Raw genomic sequence first — 21,274 nt, forward strand, 5'->3', positions numbered from 1 at the left:
TATTGATTTAATCCTTTTTTTCAAGTGAGTAGTTAGATTAAGTTTATCTTTGGAGAAAGGCATCATTTTTCATTTGCTCATCTTCCTAGAGTAAATTGCCTCGATTTGTCTTTCCTAATCTGAATTAAATTATTGCAGAGTTAAACTGTAATAAAAGACTCTAAACCAGCATTTTCGCCCCCTTTTACCTTAGCAGAATAGATGCAAGATAAAGGTATCCCGCTGCTTTTGAAGTTTCAGCTTTCTAAGCCCCCGCTGTTGGAAGCTTCTGGTTGCTACTGCAGCAAAGAAACCCCAAAATGGTCATACACTGAGATGGCTAAAGATAGTTGGGCCTGTTCTCCAAGAGGTTGATCGTGCTGGCCCTGCTCCAGTAAAGGAAGCAAGCTTTCACTGCAGCATGCGCGTAAGTGCGTTGCTGGTTTGGAGCCAAAATGCCTTGGCCCCACAGGATGAAGCTGTAAAATTTGCAGATTCATGGAGAGTCAGGCCAGAGGGAAGCTCTGTAATGGGTCTCACAGAAGCTAAATTAAAGCCCCCTGTACCTTCACATGTTTTCAAGTGGCAGCACATGACTTCTCCTGGAAAACATTCCAGTATTTATCATCACTGCTAGGAAAATATTTCGTATTTCGGAGGCTGGTTTGTCTAGCAGCATCTTTCAGCCATTACACCTCGTTCTCTGTGAAACTGGAAAGTTTCAACTATCAGATCTCTCTTACATATTTTAAGTGTCTGAACACAGTGCTTGGAGTTGCATCTCTGTCTTTCCTTCAGGTTACGTTTACTGCTTTCCACCTCACATGATAAAAATCTCCCTCCTCTTGTTTAAATGTGCAGATTGCTATTCATGGTAGTTGAACTTGCCAGGATTTCCGCATTCTTATATTTAAGGGATGTTATAGCCTGATGCTTTTTGTGTATTAGTCTCCGAGAAGTGTGAAAAATGTGTGTATGCCACAGCTGTGTGTTGCCTGCAGAACAGATGCAGTTATTTCTTGAAAGGTAGTTAAATTTACAGGTTCGGATGCCATTTTGCATCGAGTCTTGTTCTTTTTGAGTGTGCTGTCATTGCAGATGTATAGTTCAGCAGTCTCTAATGGCGTGACTGCTTTGAAGAAGGGCAGAAGCCTGCTTTTATTGCATTTTCCTGAAAGACCTGGGTTGCAGAAACGCCCATGTAGAGATCAATGGATAGAAATTTGCTTATTGGAGAGTAGGCTATGTAGTGCACGACGCAACACCGATTAGTAAGTGGAAAGTATTGTGGAAGTTTTCACAGTCTTCTGTCAATGGTGTTTGCCTTAGATTATGTAAACATTATTTCCTACCTCCTGATGGTAAAAATTTACACAAATTCAAACCCAAAAAAAAGTTAGAAGGTGAGGGGGGGAGCGGAAGACACTTGATAAGAAGCAGATGCGTATCTATGGTTAGCTCCAAGGTGAGTTTTCTGCTTTCAGCTTACGATTACAGTTATCCAAGGACTCCACAGAAAGATCCCTGTCTTTTATCATGCAGGGAAGAGCTTCAGATGCAGTTCCTGGTACTGTTTATCTGACCTTCGAGAATGAGGAGGAAGGAAGAAGTAGCGTTTAGAGCAGTGCCCAGTGAAATGACTCATGCTCCATTCAGTTACCCTGACAGGCCTTTCAAACCCTTGGCTGCATTTTGCTTATGTAAACAAGAGCTACAACTTAGGTGGAAAGAAGCAGTGTGGTTGACATTTTGACGTTCTAATTTTTAAAACCCTCCTTGTCTAAGATCAGTAGGGAATCCAAAAGAGCAGTATAATTCAGTGCAAAAGTAACTAGATTTTGTTCTTTGAAATCCACATAATGTATATATTTTTGATTGTACAGCAGAAGAAAAGGCTTACTTGACTGTTTCTCGGTTTCTAAATTCAGCTGCAGCCTTTTGCCAACTTCTTGCAATATTGTTGTTCCCTTTCATTTCTCTGGGTCCCCTGTGGAGAGCCATGCTTCTGAAGTGCATATTGCAGCCATGGGAATCCTGCTAAAAAAAATCTGTTCAGCCCTTCACTGGGAGAGAAGAAAGGGTATATTGGTTCTCTCCTATCTCTCTGCTTGTGAAAGATGCTCCTAATGCAGAAGTAGTATAACCCAGTCCTCCTGTTTTCAGCTGCCAAAGACTGCTTTGCTCCATAAATATACTGCTCCCACTCTTCACGACTTAAATCACCAATTAACTCTCTCCTCCGTTCCCAAAGGAAAAAATAAATTTATCGATGTCAATTTCTTAACCTCATAAATTTTGGTAGCAAAGGGGAAGAGTAAAGCATGGCTGGAGGTCACCAGGGAGAAAGGCATTTTTCTGTACCTCTGAGTTGCCACCTTGGCTGGGGGAAGAAGGTGTTGTAAGTCTCTTCTATATTTCCATGCCTTGTGCTCACGCCTAGGATATTTCGGTTTAGGCAAAGATTGCCTCCTCAGACTTTGAATCTAAGACGGTCACTGAAATTGAAAGCTGCAGCCTGCAATCTGTAGCTGGATGGCAAACTCATTGCTTGCAAAGCTTCACACCCCCTCGTAGTGTGTTTTTGACGGTGCAGTGTATACGTTGTTGGTCATGGCCATAGTTAGACGAGACCCTGAAGGAGTCTAACTTCTAAAGCAAGAGCTCCTGAATTCAGTACCGACTTTAATTCATTTCGTTGCCAAAAGAATATCCTTTGTTTCCTGCTGGTGCGTTTGCCAAGGTAGATTTCTCCTGATGCATTTGCCAGGAGATGGTTCCCAGCGGGCTTGATAGTCAAACAGTAGTGCAGTTAGCCCAGCTCGAAAAGCCTTCTTCTCAGGGCACTGTGTACTGAGGGAGCAGAAGTTCATGGTCCCCATTCTCTTGCCTCTATCTGTTAAATCAAGTGCCAGAAAGTTCAGCTTGCAAACCTGCACTTCTGGATCCTCTTGGCTAGTCAGTGTGAACTTCGTCTCGACCTCTGGCTGGTCCCTCTGAGGTTCCTCCAAATCTCCAAGCTTGGTAAGGGCCTGCTGTGGTGTTTGCAAATTATTCCTGTTTGATGCACTCTCCAACTTTTCCAGACCATTAGAAAACAGACTTAAGAAAGACGAAATGTGTTTCATATCCCTTAACCTGTTTTCTGTCTTACTTGCTTTATGATCTACAGCAGTACGTTACCTTGGGCTCCCGTGATGCAGGGCCTTGAATGTTGAGTGTTGATCTCCATGTTCTTTTATATCTTCTACAGGAAATGTACCTTCAAGCATTTATTTCTACAACAGGTGCACACAAACACTGAGCTTAGCATGACCTGATCATAGGTGATTTTTTCTCCACTGATTTTAAAGACACTTTAAACACCATACCTGAAGCATAAACATGAAGTGCAGCAAAAGTCTGCAAATACTCTTCTTTTGAGTTTTATTCCCTCTCCAGGTGCCTGAAACAGTGATTTTCTGGCGATCTGGTGTCTCTTCAAATTTGTGTCTCTTAAAAGCAAAACAAAACGAAAAAACCTTCTTGAGAATGCTAAACAACTTTTCAGTTAGACTTTCTACTGAAATTAAAGGTCCCTGTAATTGACAACACCAGGGAGGTGCTGCTGGATGAAGCTTCTTTGCAGGTTCTCTTTTTCTTTTCTTTTTTTTTCGTTAGCCATCTATCACTAATCTGCACTCTGGAGTTACCTTACTCCAGCTGTTAAGCACTAAGGAAAAACAAGAAGCCTATGAAACAAAACCTATGAAACAAAAACACAGCCTACAAAGCTGCTGCTCTCCCAAGAACAGGTCCTCTTTCCTTGGCTTTCTATTCTTTCTGCTTCTACCATGTTCTGTGTGTCTTAATTTGTACTTCTGGGCTCTCAGACCAGAGACCATGGCTATTTTTTCTTGTGGTAAATGCCAAGCACATCTTTCACTCTGAATAAGGTAATGAGGAAGGGATAGCTTGGTAATTGATAATAGCCGCCCAGGGCAAAAGCCTCAACTTTATTGCTGAGATTTTAAGAGGAAAAGCAACCTTAGGAATTCCTTGATGATTTACAATTTGGGAAGCAGCAGTGGCTTACGCTGGCTTAGCCGCTTGTTGAACTACTGCGTAAGCAGTATTCTTGTTTGCAGCTTTGTAGGCTTCATCATAGGTCATATGTTTAAACAGAAAGCATGAGCCAGGTTATGGTTTCAGACTGCAACGTGTTGCTGGCTGAACACGCGGTGCGCGCGGAGGGCACCAGTCACCCCCAGGTACCCGCTGTGCTGATGCTCAGGGGACACGTACCTTAGCCTGGATCTACAGGGGCGGGGGGGCTCTGCAGGCCACTTCCAGGTGATTTGTGACTCGCATGAGGAGAAGAAGCCACAGGTTGGAGAAAGACAGAAACGCGGTGTAAAGCCTGCACATGTCAGGCTGCGAGAGGAGCGTGTATGTAGAAGGTCCCTGTGCATTGCCCTGGCTCTGCGCGGCGCTGCCCCACTGCAGCTTTATTTTATGTAGTCCCTCAGGCCAATTAAAAGTCTAACGTTAATCAATTCTTCTCTTGGTCATTCTCAAGTTTCTTTCTCAAAGGAAGCATTAGTCAGTAGTTTTACCTCTCAATTTTGTGTTTATTTTTGAGAGAAGTTTTGTAAAGATTCCTCAAGTAATGTTTAGTCTGTTTGCAAAATCTTGTATCAACACACTTTTGAATTTGCCCTGTCATGTAGGGAGACATAACACATGGAGAGTTTCTTTAACTGTGAAAAGCAATATGGCTCTTGGCAGCTTTGCCTCCTCTTTTGTCTCTTTCTAAGCTGGAAAGCGGATTTATTTTGTTAAAGCCAAGAGACATTTAGAGTTACTTAAGGCCTGAGTAGGAGCTGCCGACTGTTTTTCCCTCTCTGTAGCATTCCCATGACTGCTGGAGCAGGGGCATTTTGGAAAAATGGGTAATTAGTGCTTCCTTATTAAGGTTATTAATGATTTTGACCCTTGTTATATTAAAGAAAATCCTGAATATTAACCTTATGACCTAAAGGGATTTCCTCTCATAAGTCATCTGTTAATTTTTCTTCAGCTCCTAAAAATACACATTTGTATTATGTATTCTTGCTATAGATATCCATTTCCATTTAGTAAATTTTTGAAGTTCAACTAACGGAGGAAAACGCAGCCACAAAAGAGGTGTATTTCAGAGTTAACGTGAACAAAGAACATTTGAAGTTGGTAATTGTGATTTTGCTCTAACAAAGTGGCTTAGAGTAAGACAGAAATATTTTTTTCAATTTTCAACAAGATTAGAGTAATTCAGATCACATATTCCCCTTCACAATATATAGTCTGTGATGGAGTATTGTCAGAAAACTGCACTTGCAAAAAAGTGTGAGATATCTTGTGTATCCCTGAGCTGGTGTTTTTCATAATGATTACTAATTCACTGCTCTGTTAAATGCAGTAGGTCAGGTTAGGTGAATTTTTATTCAGAAGAGTTTTGGCCTACAACCAGTGTTTTGGCTTTGTATCTTCTGCGCTGTGTTGCCTTCTTTTTCCTTCTTTTTTTTTCCTGTTCTTTGCTTTTACCTGTCTTTTTCCAACAAGATAAGAAACGAATGACCTCTTTGTTCCCAGGTCCTAATGCCTTGGTATGGAGCTATATTCACAAATCCCCAGACTTAGACATATTCTTGCTGTGTGTTTTCTTTCTGGAATGAGAGTGTAATAACATAGCTTGTTTAGCTTTTGCTGGTTCTAACAGCAGGCAGAAGAAAGCTCTTCTTAATGTTTTTGTATTAACAGTCAATTCTTAATAGCCTTGTGTTCCCCACAAGACTAAAAATAGTAGTCAGAGTAAGCATCCTTCTGGATTGTATTTGTAGAATTGAACAAATGGTTGATATTACCAGTTGGTAACATATGACACCAACATTAAAATGCTGGCATATATTAGCTATAACCCCGTTTTGTGAGTGATCACTCTATTACGCTTTCATTGAGTATTCACATACTCTTTTCTGTTAAAATCTCTTACCACCTTTGATTCAATGCCAGATTTTTTTTTTTAGCCTTTTCCTTGCTTACCCGTTTTTAAAATGCAGCCTATGGCAGTAAAACTTAAATATTCCTGAGGCCTGAAGGTACTGTCACCCTTTAAACGGCATCAAAGCACCAAAATTACCTGGAGGCTCAGCCCAAGCCTTCCCGCCAGCTGGTTTGGCCGGTCCCGCTGCCATTGTCAATTCAGGTATGAGTTCAGCGAAAGGGAACGTTTACTTTAAGCCTTATCGCCAGGGGGATACAGAGACAAAAAAACAGATTTTACAGACAAGCCAAACATAGACAAATCCCTTTTCAAATTGTTTAGAATATTTGAGGAATACCTCTTACCGCTTGCCTTTCCTTCTGGCTGTTGTACAGGTTTGTACACCCTGAAAGTAACACCTCTTTCCTCCAGGTTTAGTTCAGGCACGTGTAGCAAATTAAGGACAGAGTTTACTAGATGCTAAAATCTGCTCATTTATAGTTGCAGTTCACATAAAAAAAGAGGGTTGATGCACCAGTTGAGTTACAGTGTTTGATAGCAACAGTGAAGCTCTGAGTTTATGAGGTTTCATAAGGCAAATGGTCTCAGCATTTGGTGTGAGGTGTGGTCTTCACGGAGGGGAGATGTGCCCGGTCGAGTGGGCTGGACGGTGCAGGATCTAACCACTAAGCGAGCACTAACTCAGCAATCAGTGCTGGTTCTTTGCCTGTTCTTTTCTAAATGTGACTGAAAACCCAAAACCTGGCTATTTGTGTTTTAAGAAGTCAGTGCCACACAAGGAGTCAGCTGGCCATATTCCTGTCTGTTTAATTATAACCTGTTTCAACAGAACCTTCTCGCAGCTTTGACTGTTAGTTTTGACTGTTTCATGCAATAAACTGTTGTATACAATATGGCAGTCCAGAACTGACTGTGTTTGGGACAAATGAATTGAATCAGGTGTGTGTGTGCTCACTGTACTGTAGCTTGTAACTCAGCTAAAGTATGGACTCATAAAATAACCAGTGGGAAATACCAAGTTTTGGGTAGTTATTGTTGATTTGATCAGTTTCCAAGAGGTGGCAAACTAATATGGCACGTGGATATTCATTTTCAGTTTCTTAGACATTTTTTTTTTCCTGGCTATATGGCTGTGGATCTTTTATTTAGACTGTGAGGCTGCTGTTCATACATCTGCAAATTTTAGCTGAGTGAGCAACGCTAGCCAAACTGTGCTGGATCAAACCTCCAAACAAGGTGTTTTGGCTTGTGGAGACATTTTACTACCACGGTCAGGTTAGAATCCCATCTGCAGGACTGAGCTGCACATCTCCATATGATTTCCCTGTAATCCCTTGGATAAGAACGTGTATTTACTGTGGAGCCCCAAAGAGCTTAGTTAGAGCTGAAGGTGTCCAACCTGCTAGATGTTGTGCAGACCTACAATCCCTCTTTTGGTCTCTCAGCATCACCCCATCCTTCCCCTTAATTTTCCTTCAGGTTTTCTTACGTCATAACTTCCTTTGACTCCAAATGGAGTTTGCATACTTCAGCTGGATGGGATGGGATAGGGTGGGATAGCAAGCTAAATACGCAGATCAGATACGAGCACAGACTTGATAGGGACCCTCTTTTTGCATCTCTTCCAGTTTATTTCCAGATGTTCTCATGTAGAGGCACTGTCCAGTTTTCCCCTTCCTAGAGCAATTTCTGATGATATATCCAACATTATTGCCATGGTTTTTCATGCTACCACAAGAGCTCTAGCTCTTGAATCTTAGCACGGTGGTGCCACTGTTTCTGCTGAGAGCTTTCTCTTGCAACATGCAATAAAATGTCATAGGTCGAAATAAATTTAAAATATGTTCAAGGGAAAATTCACCACATGTACTTGACTGTCAGGGTTTGGGGATTTTTTTTCCCCTTTTCTAAGTGCTGAGGCATATTAGAGATTTTTATGGGTTTGAGTATGTTCCAGCATTGATACTGTAGCTCTGGAGGAGTGCCAGCAGGGAGGCTTACAGAGTATCAAGTTTTATACCATCTTATGTAATGTTTATGCGGGTGGGATATGACATATTGAAATTCAATTTATTGAAATTATTGAAATTATATTCATACTGCCCTGCTGCCAGTGGGGCTGAAATGGCTATGTTTTGTGGCATTCCTCTTCAGACAGACTTAGACACTCAGGCATGATAGGTTTGCATTAATGTTTTTGTTTTCTCCTGCACCTATTTTCACTGGTGAACTGCTACTGTTAAACTAAAAGTCTACATTATGCAGCCATAGGCATGTAAATAAATAAGAGAAAGGGTCTGAGTTCTTAAAAATAATGAAAATTTATTCAGGTTTGCATTGGTGGTTGGGTTTAGTTTCTTTTCAGAATAGGCAGTATCTATTTCTCTCATTAATCCTTTCATTGCAAAACTCATGTTACAACAATGTACAGAAACCGCTCTACATGAGTTATGTCTTTTTGATTTTATCAGTCTAATTCAATCAGTGTGAATACATTTACATCTGTATAAAGCTACCCTGTACAATAGAGATTTTTCCTGTCTAAGAGACAGAAAGAAAGACGTGTTTGCTCTGAGGTCACTCTGTTGCCATGTGAGAGGTTGGTGATACCAATACCACCATGCTGGGGGAAAGATGTGTGAGAGGAGCCACTCTCCTAGCCAAAGTAGTATTTGCAGTAAAAAAAAAAAAACTGTGTCAAGACCAAACTATAAGTGAATATAAATGTAGCTTTTTTAAAGCGTATTTGCTACTTGAAGCTGTTTCATCTTGAAGAAAAAATCATTTACGTATTTCACAAGTCTTTACTGTAGAGGTTGCCAATGGCAACAAAGGTCCCACTTTTTTGGCTGGGCATGTACTCACCTTATCTCATGCATCTTAACAGCCTCCTGAACATCAGCGAGAAGTTTGATATGCATTGCTGGTGGGGTCATTGAGCCTTCTTCATTACAGTAACCTACCATGGAGCATCCAGTTCATAGTTATGGTCGGAGGACTGCAGAGAAAGTCCCTTTTCGGACTAATTCTTGCTTAGCCATAAAGCAGGTGGTGGTAAACTGTTCTTTTTGTTCACTGTGGACAGAACAAGAATGAATGGGTCTAAATGGCAAAAAAAAGAAATTTAGGCTAGAGAGCAGAGAAGCCTTTCTTGCTGGCTGGGGTGGTTAAGCACTAGATGGGTGTGGTACATCCATCATTAAGGATTTTTAAGGCAGGTCAGACAAACAGTTTTCAAGAACGGTTTGAGAAGACTAAATCTTGCCCTGGGCAAGGAGAGGAAAACGGGTAATCTGTTCTCCTCCAGCCCCATTTCCTCTGATTTTTTAATAACTAATTTGATGCCACTTCATGATTATTATAACTAGCTGTGCTGTCCCTGTGTATTTTACTGATATGTTCCTATACGTGATTCATTTTGCTCTTGCAGCCCATGCAGCGAGGAAATAATGATAACAGAATTTGTTAATGTGTAAAGGAAAAATATACCCCTACTTAAGAGAGGATTCAAATTCTGAAGGGCAGTTCTGACATCTTCTTTTACTTTTGTTTTTCTGTATACAGGATTCTCAGGTGTTTGTGACACATCTGTTTTTAACATCGTTGCATAACATGTTTGGCAAGTGCTGGAAAAATATTCCAGCTTTTTTTTTTTTCTTTAAAATTTAAAAAATCCATTACAGGATTCAGCTTTTCAGTTAACAGGATTATACCGTAAAAAAAAAATTATTTAGACAATATTGCAGTTGAAATAGACTGAAGAATTCTTATACATGTTTTATTTGTAAATAAATTTGGAAATTTGGAAATTTAAGAAGCCCACCCTATCTGTTGTTCTTAAGCTCATCACAGTATCTAAAATCAATTTAGCAAGAAGATACTTAGCCAGTGCTTTGAAGCATCCATACATAAATATTGCTATGTCATTCTGTTGGTTGGGATTATGTTACTTGCTGAATGATTGCTACTCATTTTTTGCCAGTATAATCAATAAAAGTGACACTGAGAAATCTGATCTTTCTTCTCTGCAGACCAGCTTTGGGTGGTCTCCTTACATCATCTTTTCGGCAGCACCAGGAGTCCTTGGCAGCAGAAAGAGAAAGACGACGTCAGGAGAGAGAAGAAAGGTTGCAAAGGATAGAACGTGAAGAAAGAAACAAATTCAAGTAGGAACCAAATTTGCTCTCAGTCTGTTGCTTTAATGTATGACGGATTTGTAAATCATTAAGACATTCAATTGCAAAATAATTAAATTGATGGATAGTTTGTGTATCTCTTTAGATACCTTTCTTGATCTAAGTATCTTAAGAACTGATATGTTAAACACATCATGATGAATTTTGGCATTTAATAAACCAACAATTTTTTTTAAAGACAGCTATGTATTTGCCAATTATACTGACTGGATATCTGCAGAGGCCAGGTTTTATTAGCTAATATACTCCTCAAAGTATAGTCTCAGTGAGGTATAGGGTTTGAAGATGAAACAGTGGGAGGAAGGTATCAAGAAGAGAGGAAGGGACAGCACTGAGACATCTTTTTGCTTCTATCTTCTGCAAAGTAAAAGTGTTTTGCTGTCTCAGGATACATGGTAGTGTTTTTAAACTACTTTTTCCTGCTTTTCTGAACATGTGTCTCTTCTTCCTGGAAACAGCAGCTGACAGAAAGTAATTATCAAAATTATGGCTCAAACCATGGCCAGACAAAGGCCCCAGCTGAATATAGGACTCTCCATTTTCACATCTGAGAACATGTTATATGCCATGGGATCCCAGGGTGTGCTGCCTGAGGACAGTAAGAGACTAGCCCTCTCCTCCTGTTAAATCCATGCCTGGAAATCCCAGCACAGACTTTAGCAAAGACTGCAGTGGGCTTAGGATAGATAAGGAGCCTATACATGAAGTGGTTTGCCTACTGTCTGCAGAGTGTACACTAAGAAACCAGTTTGTTTCCTGGTGAACGGAAGAGAAAAGTAACCATATTTTTAGTAGTTAGAAGACATAACGTAGTAATCTAAAGAATGGTAGGATAAATGTTTCGTAGCATTAGAGTTGGTGTTCATGGAAAAGATGGCACTGGGTTTCTTGTGAGCTTGTTTATTAGTATGCAGGATTGTTTTCACTGTAATCATCTCTTTAGTAAGAAGTGGAAATGGTCTGTGACATAGTGAATTTGGAAAGAGGAGTAACTTACTAGTGGTTATTTGGTTGGTTGGTTGAAGGAGATATTCTCCTGGCTCCAGAAGATAGCTAGTTTAGAAGAAAATGAGAGGCGTAGGGAAGGTGGAAGAGCACCATAATAGGATCTTTGGCAGCCAACAGCTGCCCAAGTTCTCCTGAAACAGAAACAATCAGGTCTCAGTCTTCAAGCTTCTTCCAAAACTCTCCCTCTAAGTGGTATCATCAGGCTGCAGCAGGCTGTCGTGGACAGCCAACATGATCTTTCAGAAAGGAAACTCCCAGACTAAAAAAGCCACCAGGACATTTGGCAGCTTGACCTGTTTGAATAACAGATCTGCACATTTCACTAGAGGTTGGCTACAGTAGTTGTTCTGTCACTAAAAGAGCTTCCTTAAAGTCAGAAAAACAAATTTTTTTAAAATATACATCTTCATCCCATTACTCCAGAGTCAGAAACTGGTTAACTAAACGTCATGATTGTGTGGCATACTTAATATGACAATTTTTCAATGCCCAGTATTTTCATCTTCTAGATTTGAGCTCCCTGGTCACCCAAAAGTTATAACTCGTGTTTGAGTAGAGGGTCTCCAAAGCCACCAAACTTCGCAGACAGACAGCATCCCACGGTTGATTAAACAGTCTGGCAGGAGGAAGACAAAGCCACAGCAAACAGTCATGGACAGTTTCGTAAGAGTTCTTGGGATTACATTATCGTATCATCAGTCTGGCTAGAAACCCAGTCTCTGAAGATGTATTTTTGATTAAAAATAGCACTTGCAATTCACAGCCTTTTAACTTGTGAGCAGTACTGGATTTACCATCATGACTCATTTGTTATCTCTCTCTTTCCAAATCTGCCTTGAGAACATTGCACTAGGTTCTGGCACCATTATTGACAAATTGAGGATAATTTAAAGGAGAGCATCACCAGTTGTGAAAGAGGCTGGTTTTAGGAGAGGTGTTAAAAAGCTTCATAAGCTATTGCTAGCAAAAGGAATGCTTTACATAATGAACATTTTTCTCAGTAGAAGGACTATTGTACCCATTGCATGTGTATAAAAATCTGTCCTAAAATACAAGCGTTATTCTTCAGCTGTAGGGAAGGGTGAAAGTTGTCAGAGGGGAAAGAGGAATGTTAAAATTTGCCTGCTGAAAAACTCCTAGATTTTTTTTTTTTCCCCCTTGCAGTTATTCCCATAGCTATTGTAATTCCAAAGAATACTCTGAAAATATGATAAAAGTATAACCAGTTCAGGGATTCAAAGGATGTGGAGACAGCCTGAAACAATAATGTGGGTTCCCTATTAATGGACTTTTGAAGAGCACTTGCAAGCAGATGTTTGATAGCTATTGGTATAGTAGATAATAAGTAATTCATTTGATGACACAATATAAAGAGGAAAAATAAATGGAGTAGTTCTGAAAATCTTTGTGGTACTCACTGGTTACTCTGTGGAAGAATCTTAACTCATAAGGTGAAAGTCTTACCAGTTTTGTCTACGAGATTCAACAAAATATTAAAAATACATTGTAAGGAACTGCATTGCTGTGATATTGAGGCAGGCTGGACGTTCACTGGGTTCTGCTGTGCTCCGAGTTAAATTTACATCCAGATTTCTGGATGTGACAGGCCTGCCTGAAATCAAGGGCTCAGGTGTCCAGCAAAGTTGACTTGGCAAAAGCTAAATATTTGAGTTACTTGAGGAGCTGTGGGAGGGGCAGCTGAAGGGGCTTGTATCTAAACCTCAGGGTGAAAAATAAAGAAGTGGAAGGTTGTTACATGTCCCATGATCCCGCACGCAGCTTGTAAGACCAAAGAATTGTTCTACTCTGTAATGCCGTTCACTGTCCCGTTTCCAATCATGGCAGCTAAAACAGACTGAGGAAAGGTATATTAGAAAGAGGGCCGATACGGTATGCTCCCTGCCTTGGTCTCGCTTGCCAGGTGCCACAGCCACTGTTTCAGAGCATTCTAGATGGAGCAAATGAGGAATGGTTTAATAGCCACTAATGTGCCTGCTCGTTATGGATGAGTCCGGTTCATTGTATCTAATTTCAGATACCAGGTTTCAAAATGTGCTTCAGGCTCTTCACTTTTTCATTTTTTTTTTTTTATAATTACTTGTAATGACATTCCGAACTACATATTTGGTATACACATACCTGTGGTGTATGCATGGGTAAGTGTACACACATACTTTTCAGCCTTTTTTACAAAAACAAACTAATAATTTTTGTCAACAACAGCCTTCGTTGTCTCTGATGAGCTTGTTTGTACTGCTCTTGGTGTCTCCTACTGTACTTATACTTCTGTTACTTACCTTATTCTTGTGGTTTCCTCTGCAATTTACTGCAATTCTCTTTTTAGCCGTGATTATTTAGACAAAAGAGAAGAATTAAGACAAGCAAGAGAAGAGAGGTTTGTATACAATGCATCCATCCTTTGGTTGTTTGCACTTCCTATATTCTTTACTGTGGAGCTGTCGTGTATTTACATTTTTAACTCTGCATGCACAGAACACTTTTATTCCAAAAGACTTCTGTAAGAAAGCAGTTGTTTCATTAAAGAGGAGAATGAAGTCCAGCTGTAAGCACAGCAATAAATGAAGAGCAGTGGGACTGGAATGCATAAGAATGATTGATGATCTATCTTTTATCTGTTTGTGTGGGAAATAAGCTTACTCCATTTGCCTCAGAAATTTGCCCAAATTTAGCACAGTTATAAATTGAATAAGCCTGTGTTTCTCACCCAGTGGCTCCCAAGCTTTCTGGAGGGTCAGAAAAGGCAACTGAGGATAAAGGAAATTGGGGTCAGAAGCACTGAAAAACTGTAGTCACAGGCTGATGGAAACGGTTCTGATCCACTCCCAGCGTATTTTTATCTTTCAGGGCCAAGTTTTCTATGCTGGTCTGTCTAAACATCAGCAAGTAAATTACAAAGCTTAGCAGTGTTTATCATTTGGGCATTGATTTAGTTTTATTTAAATAGCATATTTAAAGGGACTGAGCTTTTTTTTTTTTTAATTCAGTTAAATAGTTTACAAAATCAGGGCTAGGCTGGGAGCTGTGTGCTTATGAAAGCACGTTTTTCAAGGAATACTCGACTAAAGACCTTTGCCTTTCAGTAGCTTCATCTCTACCTCCACTAGTAATTACACCCAGGAGGGAGCTCTTGTTTTTACCTGGAAAATATGCACATTACTGAACAAATAGTAGATGAAAAATCATCCAGATTGCTTCAGTTCTGCTTTTATGGGTCTCTAGAGGTTACTCTCTGGACATACTTTTGGATTGTCAAGAATTGGAATTACATTATCAGAGTATGAGAGCAGCCATCTCAGAAATAGTTGTGTCGCTGCATTTTGGTTTGGGTGGTTTTGGTTTTGTTTTTGCTTTTCACAAAACCGTCATACAGGAGGCAGTTCATTTCTGCAAATGTCTGCAGTCTGATCTATTGTGGCTGAAGTAGCTAATATTAAAAAATTATTTTGACATCTCTAAGAGTGAGAAAAGGTGGATGGGCTTTCTTTTCTCCAGTCAAAACAATTACAAATAGTTTGAAGCATTTTCTGAAATGAAACGCGTCTGAGAACGTAAGCATCATACACTGATCTTACCTGAGTAAAACTTTTTACAGCAAGCGTGCTCGTCAGCCAGATTTGAAACAAATTAGAAGCAAGCCTCCAGCACTTTCAAGTTATAAGGGAATATGCCAAGTGAACTGGAGTATTTTGGGGGAGGTGTTCACCAGCAGGGCATCACTGCTGTGCAGTCTGAGACAATTTCACTGGTCATTAGGAATGTGTCTTTATCCTTAGGGCTCTTTTGAACTGAAATGTTAAACTATCCATTCTTCCTCATAAAGAGGAAAGACACATGTTTGCTTTGACAGCACATAAATATTGGAGAAAACTTCTGCAAGTGAAGTCTTGCATCAGTAGTCCATTACTTTGGCCTTCTGTAACTATTTTTTTTGAACAAACTCCTTTGCACAAATGAAGTTTCAGTTCCTATAGCAAGTTGCATGTCCACTTGTTTTAAGAGAATGCACAGACTGTGAGAAAATGCTATAGCTAAGGTGCTAAAATCCTAGTTAAAATCTGGATTGTACATTTCCTCCGTATCAGTTTGGGAAGGTAGAAGGTGATAATATTGAGCACATAGGAAAGTCTCTATTAAAAGCACTGGTTTGTCTAAATTCTGTCAGGTCTTTGGAACATTCTGTGTACTATAACATCACCCTGGAGCTCCAGAGTACAGGCACCCACTTTTCCAGTGGCTCTGGGGTGGCCTCAGTATGAGGGAGAAAGATTCCTGCAGTTTCAAGGGGTCTGAGTGTAACTCAGCACCATTCATTTCACGTGTTCTTGCTGTTCAATGATTTGAGGCCTTTTTTACTTTGCTTGGTTGGGTGTTCTCCAGTGGTAATTTAAAAATAAACCCAAGAAAGGTGATCTCCCAAGCCCTCTCTAATGTGATTTACAGCTCAAATTCTCTCAACCCTGTGACTTTTTTGGTACATAAACATTTTAAGTCACCCTCAGGGCGTTGCTCAGAGACCTAGAGAACTCGCAATGATATTTTCATCTACTTGAAGATGATAAGTGGAATGTCATGTTCATGAGGTATACCAAATGGATAGCCCACAGACTTTTGGCTCTTTGTCTATAGAGAAGAGTCGGCATAGGCATGATGATGTCTGCAGGTTTCCATGATTTAAAGGAATATGGCAGTATATACAGAAGCAATGTGTCAATCCTGTAGTGAAGGAGCTAATTGCAGCAGAGGGATGGTAGCTAATCCTTTCAACTCCTTCAGATTTTGGTCTTCATGAGACCTTGTGTATTTGATGCTGGCATTCATTCATTGTTAAGACATTGGGCAGAAACAAAAAATAACCTAAATAAATGTCACTTATCAAGTGTGAAGTGTTAATAACTGATTCTTGAATGATTTTCATTTCTCGGTTAAATGGCTATATCTGGTTATTAGGCTTCCCGTTTGATAACTAGTTATGCTGATGTGCTGCCATGAGTGTTGCTGTTCTGGTTCCCTTTTTTCTTTCAGTATAATGAACAGATACATTTTGAGAAGGCACATCTTGATGATAGTCCTCTGCTTTGCTGGTTGGCTGTGCAGCGCACAGCTACAGAAGCTAAAATGTTAAAGCAGCTGAAAAAGAGCTGAGGACAATAAAACATTGTAGCTCCCCCCGTTACAGAAGGATCCATCCAGATCTTTGTTGTAGTCTGTTGGCAAACTGCAAAACCCTCCTCGGCGGCAGCCAGCTGGGCTGTACCTGTTTGAGCTAAGTGATCAGTCTGAATGGCTCTTTATGACTCTGAAGTCCCATCTGCTCTACTTGTGAGGAGGCGGAAGGCGCAATACGTAAGTGACCAACGTCAAAAGAAAGACTGGCTTCATGAACTGTAACAAACCATTATGCTAATGCCAGCAAAAGGCTTTTTCCTCTATTGAAAAGGCAAAAATCATTCTCGAGAATTGGCTTCGTGTTAAAACTGTAAACAGTTCCTATTTTATAACCATACAAGTATGTGGCTTGTTATATTTTCATCCAGAGTCTGTAGGGGTTCTTTTTCTTGCAGAACTTGTTCAAAGCCTGTGCATACCTCTAGAGGAATAAAAGAAAATGAGTTTGTTCTTCATTATTGCTGTTTGCAATAAAGCAAATTGCCCCTGAAAACACAAGGACTGCTCTTCAAAGACACGTTTCTATGCTCTATATGGATGTTTGCAAACGTGCATGCGTGTGGCTACCATATGTACTAAGCATGTTTGTTACCACATACGGCTGACTTCTTTACCCTGCCTGCTTTTAATGCACCCTTGTACACTAATTTGGGCTGTCAGTGAGGCAGAAGGGGGGAGGAGAGGTGTTCCCTGTTACGAAGTGTTTACAACAGTGGGTTATAGGAGGATGACCACAGTGTTGGGGGGACGTAAGCAGTAGTCTTGATTAACCTGTTTAACAGTTCACTTGTGGGTAAGACAAACAGTCTAAAGCCCGATCCAGCTGTATTCATGAATTTATTCCTTAGCAAATAATGGTGGATAAAATTAGCAGACATCTGGAAGAGGCACATATTTCAAAGTTATTTTGGTCGAAATGTATAAAGCACACTATGAAGAATATGATTGGTAGCTGGTCTTAATAAACAGTTAGTGAGTTCTGCCTGCCTAAAATGCAAAACAGATGTATCTTTGTTCTTTTAAAGTGACTTTGATGAATAAACTACATGTGACGTCAGGTCCAAGCTATTGGATGTCTGAGTCCGGCAGAGAAATTTTTTAGAATAAAAAAAAGAAAACTTTCCATTGTAGACTCTGGAGAGAACAAAGTGAATTCCAGTGCATTGCTCTCAGAGCAAATAGAAGCAGGTTCAGAGACTTTAGATAATCAATCCAAACATTTATTATTGGTATTGTTTTCAGGGAGATCTGTTTTTGTCTGCTGCACTGAACCATTTTCCTCTCCTTGCAGCAAGTCTCAGACTTCGGCTATTTGCATCAGTATTAAAGGGCTCTGGCTTTGGAGGTCTTTTTTTTTTTTCTTTTTTTTTTTTCTTTTGGTTTTTTTTTTCCCTCTCGTTTTAGTTTTGGGAGAGGGAGGGCTGGGAGGAGGACGAGGAGGTGAAGGAGGAGGGTGAAAAGGAGGACAGACAAATGCTTCTAAAAGGAGAAGGACTATGCAGACACGATACTATATCTAAGGACTCTTTAACTCTGCTGTTTTTTGCTTATGTTTTGTCATGAGCAATTTAATGTTTTTCAGGGCAATAGTCTTTGCTTTGGTGTGCGTTTTTTGGCAGATTGACCAGGCAGGCAGTTTAGTGCTGTACCCCTTGTGTCAGGAAGTCAGCTCTTTCTCTGCAGGTGTTTCATCCATAAACAAGCATCAGCCACAGACTTCTTTTTCTTTACGGAAACCCTCTGGAATTTAACTTTCAGATACAAATACTTGGAGAGGTTGGCAGCGGAGGAGTATGAGAAGGAGCTGAAGAATCGGAGCATAAGCCGAGGCAGAAGTGAGCTGTCCTTGAACCTGAGATCTCCTTCAGCCCCATCCTCGCCTGTACCCAAGTGCGTCAGCCCAGCAGAGTCCCAGGAAGAGCTGAAGACCCCCTCCACCCCTTGTGGGACCCCTCAGCCCTCAGAAGGTAAGTGAAAAGGAGGGCAGGGGAAAGAGCCATGGTTTATCACAGTTTTTCTCGGGCTAGCAGTGATTTTTGATGCATGAGTGCAAGAATATAACCTCTGAGGTGCCAAAGTAAAGGGTCTTATTATGTTGTTTCATGCTGTCTTCCTAAATTTCCTCTTTTTTTCCATACATTTGGATGTCTTCTAGTCTATTCAAGCAAAGAATACACTGCTAATTGTTGCTATGATTTATATTATCATTGTCTGTTGCTATTAGAATGGAATAATTGGAAAATACAGCATACAGAGGGTCTTAATTTTAGCGTCATGTTCCTTGTATATTAGAAGTTACTGAATACTAAACCAACAATATTCCTGCCAACAGATTTTGCTTATGTGGTTTCTCTGAAAGAAATGCAACAGATGAATGCCAAGATTATAATAACCTTCCAGCAGAGCACAGGCTGAATGGGACAAACAGAAAAGGTCTTGAATTGAAGGCAGGGAGAGTGTGTTGGTTATTTTTAACACCAACAAAAACTCTTAAAATTGTAGCACGAAGCAGTAAAGGACTTAAAAGAGACCACAGACAATTAGTAAAAAGGAAAGTATAATTAGTGTTTCCACGGTTGGTTTGCTGTCATATAATTTATTGGTGTACAAAGCAATATTTTTTGTGTGTGCACGTCATTCTGCCACTTGCATCACGTACCCCTCCTTCAGTCCTCAAAAAAACACCCACCATACAGATTTATATTTGCACCACATGATGTTGCATTAACATTGGGAGCTAGAATGCATGTTGAGGGTGAATTATCGCCATCATTCATTTTTATTTTATTTGATTTCCTGCTATGTGCTATTGGTGATTAATGCATTTGTAACTTGCACTGCTTGATTTTATGGAGTGTTATGGCTGGTAGCATGCTATAAAGCAAGGCAATTTAAGAAAAAAGTTACAAATACTGAACGTTGCATATGTTTATCCTCACCGTACTAAGTAGGTGAAGTTTATTTAATTTAGGTTTATGTATTTTCCCAGTTATATTCCCAGTTTTCTTGTCTGGCACCGTAGAGGTCTCAGTGGAATCATTTGAACTTAAAAAACATGGATATTTTCCTGTAACACTGATATTCAGAAACATCCAGATGCCCATTTTTTTGAGTGCAATATTGCTTTTAGGGCAAATAAGCTGGATTTTTCCACCATTAGGATTTCAGAGCTGGGTAGGGAGCAAGTATCTCTTTTATGATGATTATTTTAACATATTTCTCCTGGAAGCATTAAAAAAAAATTGCGGCATGAAATGGAGCAGCACAATCCATTTGGAGAATACATTTAGAGCAGGTGTACAGGGCAGCTTCAGGCAGCCAGAATATGGCAAAGCTATCAACACGTGGGTAGGCAGGACGTCTCTACTAAAACTCCTGGCAATATCAGTAGGCATCAGAGGGCACCTGGAAGCCTGGCAAATGGACTGCAAGGAGAGAACGTATGGATGGGGCAGGGTAAGCCTCCAGCCAAGGGCAGCTGCAGGCAGATGGCCAGGACGGCACCGGAACAAGGGCCTGAAATCTGCATACTTCAGTGGGAGCTGTGCATGAGGAAGGACTGCTGTTTCAGGCCTACTAAAAGCATTGGAAAGGTCATATGAAGTAATGAGCATGTTGGCAAGGCAGGCTCTCTCATCTGGAGGTGGCCCGATTATTGGACGTCAGCCAACACCTGGCAGGTTTATTTATAGATTTTGTGCCATGGCCTCTAAACTATTGAGTTCCTTATGCTCCATAATGAATTAAAATCTCAACTTTTACTGTCCTTAGGAAATGTTATGAATGCCACTTTAATAGATAGAGAAACTGAGGCATTAACTTGCTTAAGCCAGTTGTAGGAAAGCTGAAATAGAGCCATGGACAGAACCCAGATTACTTGCACCCCAAGCAGTTGCTTTGAACAAGGGGGTCACTGTCTTCTCAAGCAAGGATAAAACTGCAGAAGGAAAGCACTTCCTCGGTTCTGTGCATAGGACCCTCCAAAGATTCTGCAGGAACGGTGTTAACGGATGCGTGATATTCGTCTGAAGAATTCAGAACCTGAAGTCAAACGGGAAGTGTGTTCGTCTACTAGCAAAACAATAAGTGATTTTCAGAGTCAGATTTATTTTAGGCCGTTTGTGCTGAAGTATCCTTGGGCCATCCAATATCTATTGAGCTTAAGAAGGAAATGGATTTTGTCTGTGGAACTTTGTCCCATGCTGTGAAACGTCTCAGTATCTTTACCCAAGATAAAAATCTGGACTTACTGAGCTGAAGTGTTTTCTCATATAAAACAATTGGTTCCACTAAAGTAATCAAGTCTTGTAAGACTTACTCTTGTAAAACTTGGGGTATGGCATTCAGAGGAAATGAAGGCAGTCCCATAACTGCAAAATGGAACTTAATATTTTTTTTCAGAGCAGCTACTTCCTCTTTTGTAATTTCATTGGAGAATATTTGATGAAGTGCACATATGCGGTAAAGGAGAGCAACAATAACTAAGACATCTCTGAAGTCAATCCACAAAGGAGTTGGAGATGAACCCTTCTCTGAGAGGAGCGGCTTTTTTAGCACTTGCGGAATTAAGCAGGCCAACCCAAGTGCACATTGTGGACAGTAGGAAACCTTCTGAACATATTAGTAGCTGAACAAGGTTCAAATACTGCCTTAAGTATGACTGGTGAAAGCATCTCGGCAGGTGGAGAAGCACCAGAGCATGAGGAAGCAGTGAGGCCAAAGGAACGACGGTACAGAAGGTCAGAGGAGGAACTGGGGTAGGGGACAAAGAAAGATCATTTCTGACTTGATGAAGAAAGAGCAAGTTCCCTACTGGTGATCACTCTGTGCTAGTTTTTACCATCACAAGGAATGGGAAGAAAAGATTGGGGGGGGGGGGGGGGGG

General features: G+C 40.4%; 1 protein-coding gene across 1 annotated transcript in view; it reads left to right on the forward strand.

Annotated features, from left to right (window-relative positions):
* Positions 1 to 10,029: 10,029 nt before the first annotated feature.
* FHOD3 (formin homology 2 domain containing 3) overlaps positions 10,030 to 21,274 on the forward strand; it is a gene marked incomplete at both ends in the record, with an annotated part of 54,234 nt that continues 42,989 nt past the window's right edge. Inside the window, 3 exons of the mRNA XM_009586097.1 lie at positions 10,030 to 10,164; positions 13,547 to 13,597; positions 18,148 to 18,356. Coding sequence (XP_009584392.1) covers positions 10,030 to 10,164; positions 13,547 to 13,597; positions 18,148 to 18,356 — 395 coding nt within the window. The remainder of the gene's footprint in view (positions 10,165 to 13,546; positions 13,598 to 18,147; positions 18,357 to 21,274) is intronic.

This window comes from Fulmarus glacialis, unplaced genomic scaffold (assembly GCF_000690835.1).
Source record: "Fulmarus glacialis isolate BGI_N327 unplaced genomic scaffold, ASM69083v1 scaffold26379, whole genome shotgun sequence".
Classification (NCBI taxonomy): Eukaryota; Metazoa; Chordata; class Aves; order Procellariiformes; family Procellariidae; genus Fulmarus; species Fulmarus glacialis.